This window comes from Tachypleus tridentatus, chromosome 10, assembly GCF_004210375.1.
Source record: "Tachypleus tridentatus isolate NWPU-2018 chromosome 10, ASM421037v1, whole genome shotgun sequence".
NCBI classification, from domain to species: Eukaryota; Metazoa; Arthropoda; class Merostomata; order Xiphosura; family Limulidae; genus Tachypleus; species Tachypleus tridentatus.
In genome coordinates this window covers 76,052,434-76,062,425 of record NC_134834.1, presented here as the reverse complement: position 1 = coordinate 76,062,425, position 9,992 = coordinate 76,052,434, and the positions used below count along the sequence as shown (strand labels likewise).

The 9,992-nt window shown below is 33.1% G+C and overlaps 1 protein-coding gene across 2 annotated transcripts in view; it reads right to left on the bottom strand.

Moving 5' to 3' along the window:
* The window catches only part of LOC143229617 (BCL11 transcription factor A-like), an 83,211-nt gene extending 74,614 nt beyond the window's left edge, over positions 1 to 8,597 (bottom strand). For both annotated transcript variants that reach the window (XR_013015962.1, XM_076462193.1), the window contains exon 1: positions 7,132 to 8,597. Coding sequence is in view for 1 of the 2 variants with exons in the window: in XM_076462193.1 (XP_076318308.1) it covers positions 7,132 to 7,180 (49 nt within the window). In the remaining variant the exon portion in view is untranslated. The remainder of the gene's footprint in view (positions 1 to 7,131) is intronic.
* Positions 8,598 to 9,992: the final 1,395 nt, after the last annotated feature.

The following is a 9,992-nucleotide window of genomic DNA, read 5'->3' as shown; positions in this document are numbered from 1 at the left end:
AACAACAAAACAAACAGTAAAGCCAATATTTAATAAAGTTGAAACTCTTGTAACGCTAGAATAACAAAACGAATATTTCTGTCATACCACACAATCCTCCTTATTACATTTATTTTATTACCTTTCTTATTTCAGTTATACAACAATAAGCAAATTATTTTCGTAACAGTTGTTGGTTTGTTTTTCAGCACAAAGCCATATAACGAGTTCTCAGCTATCTGATCACAGCGGGAAATCGAATCTCAGCATTATATGTCAGAAACTCAACGCTTACCTACCGGTTGAACTGTTTAATTAATCTCTGTAGGAATATTCAACAAATGACGAATATTTATTTTAAGAGGCTTGATTACCCTATTGCTTACAGTCGTTTTAAAGTACCTAACACGTAGAAACACTTAGACAGTACACAATACTATACACACGAGACAGCTATAGATTCAATATAGAAAATAATCTTTATTATCCAGACATATACATGAAGTTAATTAAGAGTGACATAGTACATATGAAACTTCGTTCTTTAAGGCCCTTATTTATTTGCATCAAACGGCACTGACAATTGACAAAATTGTTAATTTACTTGGTTTAGAATTAAAATGATTGATGCTGCGTGTAGTCGAGTGTAACTACCACATGAATCAATACACAGTTAAAATTGTTGTAAAATACGACTTCATATGAAACACATGAAAAACGCGGAAAACTCAAAGTACACATGTAGTGCACTTTGAATTTGTCTCTACGCAAATATTTCATGTGTATTTTATTGACAGTATTATTACATACTACACCCCTCTTTTTTTCTTTTATTTTTACAAAATAACATGGCATAGGCCGACAAATAGGTCATTTGGAAAACACAGTGAAATGAAACCTCATGGGAAGAAACCAATCATATACATGGTTCTCACATATAAGTTTTACGATTTTCACAAAAGTTTCTGAAAACTGTGAAAAATATATTTTTCATAGTATCATCTAACTTAAGCCTAAATATTTAAAAGCTGCATAAGACTGTAATACAGTTATGTTCAAATGGAAGCCACCATGAAGTTGAATAATCTCCTGCGTTTATTACCTTTATTGGCTATGTTTTGTTAGCTTTTAATTTAGATATATGTGCCATCGTTCTCTTGTATAGAGGTAGTTCTGACATCACGTGGTGAGCAGTAGCTCAACTTCCGCATCTTTAAAGTTTAGGAGGTGTGTGCTTTCCTTATAGCAAAGCCACATCGGGCAGTCTGCTGTGTCCAACGAGGGGAATCGAACCCCCGATTTTAGCATTGTAAATACGAAGACTTACCGCTGTCCCTGCGGGGGGACTAAAGGTTATGAAACTATCCGAGCAATATAAAAAAACACGAGTTGTGCGAGAGTAGATTGTTGAAAATGATTGATTAGCGAGTATGTTACATTTATTGACTGAGTGGTGAGTCTGTTATACAGTGGTTATTTGACTACTGAACTTGCTAGTCGGCTTGTCCGTTACTTTAATTTTACGAATAACGAATTTGTCTTTCGACTTAGTAGTAGACAAACAAAGTATCATAGATATCAAAAATTAGTAAGTGATTGCTCAGCGTTATTTCTGAAATCTGTTCGTAAAACTTTTGCAATATACTTTATAGTTGGAGAGATAAATGCTTTCGTTATCATTAAGTGGATTGGAGTTAACATTTTTCTTTTTAAAGAATAAACCGAAAAACATTTACACAACAATAGAAATTATTGCAACACTGGTGTCAAAAGTGGCATTATTTTTGTAAAAATAGACTAAAATCAAGATCAATCTTCAAGATGACAACCCGTGCTTGAAGCCAGATTCAATATTTGCTAGAAATGATGCACATGAGGGTTATAAAAACAGAATCAAAGAAATAGAAAAGTCATCAATGAAATATAAAAATGTTATAAAAACAAAACCAACGAATTACAAAATGACACCAACAAAGTACTAAAGGATTATAATATCAAAATCAAAGAAGTTATATAAAACATACAGAAAGACATCAACCTGAAATTAAACATCAAAAAAACTGAACTAGCTAGTGCGAGGAAAGAAACAACTACAACTCTCTCAACAAATGCTCATGACTTCCAGCCTCAATACAGCATTCGTTATCAAATGTGGAACAGGAAAACCTATATAGTATACAATTGTTATCATTACTTCTTGGAGTCTACAACTATTGGACCTTCCTGGACCATTCCATCTAAACCACCATTTCATCGAGTTATAGAATTTAGCAGATGACCTCAACAACACCGTACAAATAAGAAAACAAAAGATTTTGATGGAAATATACCATTTTCGATCTTATTTGCTAATAAAAGCCCAGAAATTGTCTATAAAGAAGAAACAAGAGGATAAATTGATAGAAACAGTAAACTCATAAAGTTTCAGCAAAATGAAAGCTAGAAATCACCACCGAGTAGGGAGCTTCTCTATATAACATGGGACGTGGTCAAGTTTATACTGAAGAAGATTGCAAATAGAGATAGTCTTCATATGCTGGAATGAATGTAAGGTTAGACCAGTTTCAAACAGTTTCACATTGTATAGAAAAGAAATTATCGTACACTATGGGGTAATTACACACCAGAATCTCTGACACGTGATCTCGAAGACACGTGATCCAAATATAATATCATCCACTGTAACCGTCTTTGGAGTTACAACAACGGGAGAATATCCGAATCGTTAGCCTCAGAGACGACATTACCAAAAGTACCCCCAGCTACTTAAAAGCTCGAGGTTCTCGTTAATATCACTTTTAAATACCAACAGAAATAGACCATCTAGTCGATTTCTTCGATTGTCTGTCTACACAAAGAGAACTCCACCATTGACAATACAAATGTTGATAAAGGAAAAGAGGCTGTTTACAGAATGGGCTATCCGTGATCTGTCATCTGCAGGGAATTTAACTCTAAATGTTAGATTTGTAATTTCACATACTTACCACTAACCCACCAAGCGGGCAAGAAGAAATGGTCATCCTATCTTCTTACTATAAGTCAGAGAAAAGAAATCCGCCAAAAAAAATTTGGAGGCTGAACGGTTTAGAAACATTAAAAAGACGGTAAATAGTTCGTTTAGTTGATAAAATGTTTCACTGCACTTTATTTCACACAGTTAATGAATCACGTAATGACTGCAATGCCTATCTTATAAATATTGATGTTGTTGATTAATTAATAATTTAGTGCTAATTAAAGTATAATATACAGCTGTTTTATTTTATTATAGGATTTTTCAAGGAACTTCACAACTAAGGAGGGGGCAGTGTTGTAAGCTATAAGTCATTATTTTAAACTTAGATGTTTATATTATTGTTTTCTTGACAAGGAGTTTGAGTCACCTGAAGAGTAGTAATACAACGAACTAAGGTTTTTGAACGTTTAGGAAATTAGTAAGTGATGTGTCTGTGTGTGTGTATGCATTTTATAGCAAAGCCATGTCGGGCTATCTGCTGTACTCACCCAGGAGAATCGAACTCCTGATTTTCACGTTGTAAATTCGTAGACTTACCTTTGCCTCACTGGGATTCTTGAGTGATATAAAAACACGAGTTATGCTAAATTAGGTTGTTGCAGTTGTTGGCCGATTAGAGTTTGTTGCAGTGGTTGGTTGATTATTGAATTCGTTAGTAATATCAAAATATGTTTAAATAACATAAGATTTCGCCAGTTCTGCTAATAAATGTATTAGTAATACCATTACTTCAGGTTTTCAATTGTTTCTGAACGCAAATTTTGAAACAAAACTAAAAAATTATTTGTATAATTCTCTAATATTTCGTCTATCATTTAGATTTTTCCTTATTCTGTAACAACAAAACCTTAGTTTAAAAGTACACAATGATTTCTGTTAATAATGAAACATGAAATGTAACCCAATTTTAAACACCAACAAAAAAGTCACTTTAAAATAATTAAATGTAATCCACAATATACTCTTTTCTAATCCAGTTTTTAGGTGTGTATGAATTGAAAATAATTTAAACATAGAATATATTTATAATTTCTGAAAAGTTTATTTATTTTTCTTTGTAGCTGATCTACCTGCATCTGATACAGTATCACAACAATACAAAAAACCCAAGGTGAAGAAAAATACAAAAACAAGTTAAATACACTTGTTTACTTCTCGTGTAACTGACAATAACAACAGTTTTTTTAATGTTTATTAGTCTTGTTTTACTAAGGAATACGTAATTTTTTACTTTTTCTTGTTCCTAGGCAGAAATTGTTATTTACCAATTGTTATGCCAAAAGTAAGTGGAAAAGATATATTTTTATCTTCAAACTTTGCTTTTGTGACCTGATGGGACATGATAGGAGACTATATTTGGGGGTTGATACGTGAAAGTGATTTACATTACAGTCACAAATCTCGAAAAACTAGTCACTTCTAAACATTTTTGTATAACTTTAGTATAAATACATGTAAATCGTGATTCATATGTTGTTTTTATTCAGACTTTGTGTAAATGAAAATGTGCAAATTTGCCCGTTTTTACATGGGAAATAGGTTAATTCTAAATTTCATTATCCAGCTCACAAAAGCAAAGTTTGAAGGGGATAATGGCCATTTTCTGAACTTTTACAACATAAGCAACTAAGAAATAACACATACTATCCATGAACAAAATTTGTGTTACATAGTGTTATTAATGTAATAAGGTGCAGTGGTGCCATAGGCAATCAGATAAAACATCAAATACAAATGAACAGGTGTAATAGTATATATTTTCAGCACTCATAAAACACAGAGTAATTCAATAATATGGTAACACCCACAATTTTTTATTAACAAATACTTTATGATCGTTATTTTATGATTCATAGAACACCTTTATACTACTGTTCTATAATTTCCTTGAATAGATGACTAATATATTTTTTTTTACGTTCAGTGACTAATACTGTGGGGTTTCCGGTGAATTGTCTTGTTATCCCGGCTTACAAGTGAAGGAGTATAAAAAGACGTAACACATAAGTACTGTTTACCATGGTATGTGTATATAATGCATGCACATGTGTATGGAAACAGACAAAAGCATTGTTAACAAATAATTTTAAAGCCATAATTACATTACCCAAAATATGTTTCTATACGTTACACACAGTTTTCACACCTCTGTACTTTGACTGTAATAAGAGAATATTTATATATGCATATAAATATATGTTTGTATGTATGTACAAAAACTGATACGTACTCTCAGAAATTTGCTCTAGTTCACTACTAAAATATGATTTTTTTTACTAGTAAGTGCGTGTTGTGTTTTTTATGCATTACATAACTGTTTAACTTAAAGTTTGTGAAACTTACCACAGTATTTTTGAAAAGTATTTGGTACTTACGGCTCTTTCAATCTATCTACCGTCGTCTCTGATTTTAAACTACTGACCAAAGTAATGACAGTCACCATTCACTGTCGCTATTATAATGTACCCACAGTAAAGAAGTCCGCAGAACATATGGTACTGAACATATTCGAAACCGGCTCGCCAGCTTCAAGTGTGATAGTAGACATAACTAAAAGTACTTTATGCTATGGATATGCTAAAGTTGTATACTTCGTCATGTAATGAAATATATTTGTTTATTCGTAGAACTTTTCCCCATAAAATATGTGCATGTTTATAAACGCCATACATATTGTTAAACATAATTTGTATAAACCGTCTTGACAAAATGTATGAAATTCTGTTTAAATGTTGAGTTAGTACAGCCAGTATTCAAACATAAATATAAAAGTTAAGTATTTTCACTGTTTAACGAAGCACTTACAACGTCACATCAGGTTCTTATGCTTATCAAATACATAGGTTATGCTGTACTTTTTTCTGTCTGCTGTTTCTACTCGAAAGAAGTCTTTTCTCACAGATGTATAACATTCTATATACACTGAGGAAAACATGAAACAGAAGGAAATTCTTGCTTAGTTGTTCAATACTTTAACAGGCTTCAATATTTTTCCAGAAGTTAAATGCATCAATAATAAGTTTTTTTTCTTATTTTATTATTATTACGGTAGGGTTACACAGTTTATAACATCAAGGTATAATAATGATGTTTTTTTTTTATTATTTAAACTAACTCTTGGTGATTTTCTTGTCAACACAGGAAACTAACCAATAAATTTTATTATATATTTAAACGTCAAATAGAAAAACACGTACTTTTACTTAAAACGGGATGCTGTAACGAAAAACACGTATGAATATATATATATATAATCTCAGATAAACTTGTATTCTAGTCTTGTATACTGTTTGAAATATCGATTTTTTTCTTCATCAGGAACTACAAGTTCGTACAGAAATAAACGTAATACCTCCGATGCAGTTCTGTATACAGAAATGTATCTATGTTTAGCACTGCTAGACCCTTACAGCCCGTGACGAAAGCAACTGGTTTCTGTTTACGACCAACCATTACATAAACGCTTCTTTCTCTCTTTTTTTTTTTTTTTAAACTTGTTGGGCTTGCGTAGTTGCACAAGGCCTTCTTGCAATCTGTACAACCAGTCGATAGTCGTGCAAGTGGACATGTTTATAAACTGTGAGATATGTAGGACTATCAATGAGTTTTTCTTTGTTTGATTGATGATATATATACATATATTTACTGCCCAACGCCCTGCTTCCCTCGATGTTAGTACGTGTAAAACTACGTAACTCCTCAGCATTGCGATACAGCTTTGATGTAGGGCAGTATTAAGCCTATTCATTTTTACCTCGCCTAATTACATTACAACGAGTTCACAGGCACCGACTGCGGAATAATAAGACGTACTATGCACTAGAGAGCTTAAAAACTATATGAACATTTACCGATTGTTTTAATGGTAATATATGTCAAGACACAAGACATTCATCATAAAAACATCAGTGAGCTCGTTTCACAATCGTGCAAATGATACAAATACAGTGAGGACGTCAAAAACACTAAAACACGATATATAGCTTTTGTTATAAATAACTGATATTTGTCACGGTCCTTGACCAGAAGAAGACATCGTTTGTATAAAGTTCCCAAAACTCTCTCTCGTCTAGAAAAAAACCAACTCTACTTACCGTTTATATTTTAATTATGAACATAACATGTCTACTTACGAGTGATCAGTTTTCTTGGCTGGGGTCGTTCCTGCTTTCTTCGTGACATTTCATCTGGTTTAAGAGAGACAACGATGGCGTGGTTAGTTCTACAAGTACTTAAAACCAATAAATGTGGTTTCTACGACAGCACAGAGAACAATATAATCTCTTGCACATGCATTATTTTATGGGTCGCCAAGCCAACTTACTATTGACCTTATCTGCATATTGGATATGCTGGTCAGAGTTATAAGTGCTGCGCACGCATATGTAACTTCATTCAAACGACTCGCCACTCGAAGTCGACGTGCACGCGGCCCATCGAAGAAAACGACTGAGCTAGCGAGGGCAGGGGTGTGAGGTACGTGTAGTGGTCACTGATGAGTTTCTCCGTATATCCTGCGCTCTTGGCTGGAGTGTGCGCTGCTCGTGATTATGATATAACCCACCTTATGTAGCCCCCGTGGGAGTGACTAATGTACGGCAAGTTCAAAAGGAAAGGGAAAGTAAGTCTCTCTAACACAGTTTTATGGAAGTGAAAGTTAACCAACTTACAAAATTTTCTTCCACTCGTGAATATATCGACACGTGCAGTTCTAATGATTAAGCTACAAATGAACGTCACCCACACATATACATACGAAACGTTCTAAAATTTAAATACATAAATTTATATAAACTGCTCCAATCAGCACAGTTGAATGAGCGTAAATATACGCTTATGTGAACAGTATGTAACAGATATACGTAAAGTGTACAACTCTAGGTTGAACAATTAACTACCTATACTGTCTCCAGAAAGCGACCGATAACACATTAATTTTAGGTTGAAGATAATCATTTTTAGCTACGGTGACAACCTTTTGGATGATATTTCGAAAAATGGATTTATTGCACGAGACTACTTTCACAACGACCTGAATACATCCGACCACTGTTTATATATATATGTAATTGCATAGAAATGATAAAGGTGCTTTTCCGCATTCGATGTTGCGTCACATAACATTAATATAGGAAGGCTTGCTCGACTACAGCGACAAAAGATGTATTTCTGAACTTTCGCGCGCAAATAATAAAATATATGTGGATATCTTTTTATAGTTGATAATATATCACGGTTCTCAGAAAGTTCAACACACTGAAGCCAGTCTTTTGTCGTAAGTCATATTACGCTTTTCCAACGACTATATTGCAGCCCGCTCGTCCGAGGTCTCTTGCTATCGCGCCTGCCCGAAGCGTCATGCCTGCAAAGGAGTGGTCACGAGTGCCACGTGGACCAAAGGTCAACCCACTGAAAGCTGATTGGCATACCCGAGCGCTGGCTAGGAACTAGAGTGTATCAATGTATGTAGAAAATCACGGACCAGACATGATGTACAAAGGTGCAGTAAACATTTTTTTTATATACTAATCCTAATTCAACAATGAACTCGTATTAACACTCGAATACGAGGTCACATTTGTTAACAGCAAGATAAACTGATACTAAGTCGAATGTTGTTTATTCTTGGAAATTTTCCAACTTTTTATAAGCAAAACAAAAATGGCAGCACATATTAACATTTCTATTTTAATCACTACATGTGATTCGTTTGTTATTTAGAAATATTATTTGCGTGGTTTATAAAATGTATTGCAGGTTACACGTAAATATCTTCTCTTAGTATCTCATAAACCTGTAGCATGGTTGTAACGTAAGTGATTGTTGATACACGGAAAATTTAATTATTTGTTTCATTATACTAAATGTTTTACTAAAAACACAAAATATATATTTGTTCACTATTTACAGCATAACTAGGTTGTAGACTATGACGTATATCGTTACTTAATATCTTTATTAACCAATAAGGTGTATGTGTAAGAGATCTGATGTGAACCAAGGACAAATAAGCGAAATCATCATTTATCTCTAGGTTCAATAATTGGTGGAACTTCCCTTTATTCACTAAGTAGATTTTGATTTTTCAATAAGCTCAGTACTATAATACATTTACAGTTAAATGTCATTTAACATAAAAATTCGTCTTAAATTACGTAAATCTTAGTGTTTATCCAACATACTTCATCAATATATAAAAACCATATTTTTAAAGCCAAAACAAAACACATTAAACAAAATACGCTGCATTAAAAAAAAAAAAAAAAATCCTAGAGTACAAGATACAACGTGGGATTATAAAATGTATCCTAGGTTTTGGAGGTCACTACGAAAATAGGACCAACATTGCGGTGGGGATACACCGTCTATCGGTTTTAATCGCCAATTATCTAGTCTCACGTAAGAAATTGACACAATTAGCTCATTGTACAGATTTTTTTCTCATTTCTCCTAATTTCTAATCTAATTGTGTCTGTTTCATTTTATAATCCCACATCTAGGATCTTTTTTTTTTAATGCAGCGTATTTTGTTTAATTTTAATGTGTTTTATTTTGACTAAACATTATGGTTATAATATAATTAATCAGAGATTGGGATTTGTTGTTTCTAACGTAGTCCTTCCTCATGATTTTTACTTATTAAACTTCATTTAAACGTATTTATTTAATTTCAATCTCTCTCTCTATATATATACATATATATATTTACATATATTCGCATTTAGTCACTTTGCACTGATTACCTACCCAGAAGTCCGTGGGCCGACTAGGACAGTCAAAGAGGCCGATAAGAATTTTGTATTGTCATCAAATGTGCATTTCTCTAATTTTCCGTAAAACCATAGTTATGTTTTCATGTCATGGAACTTATCCTCTTTATTTCAATCTTCCAAATACATCTTCTAGCTTTCTGATGATCCCTAACCAATTTTTTAAACATTAATAGACATTCCCATGATGTCAGAAATGAAAAGAAAGTTCCAGGAACGTGAGA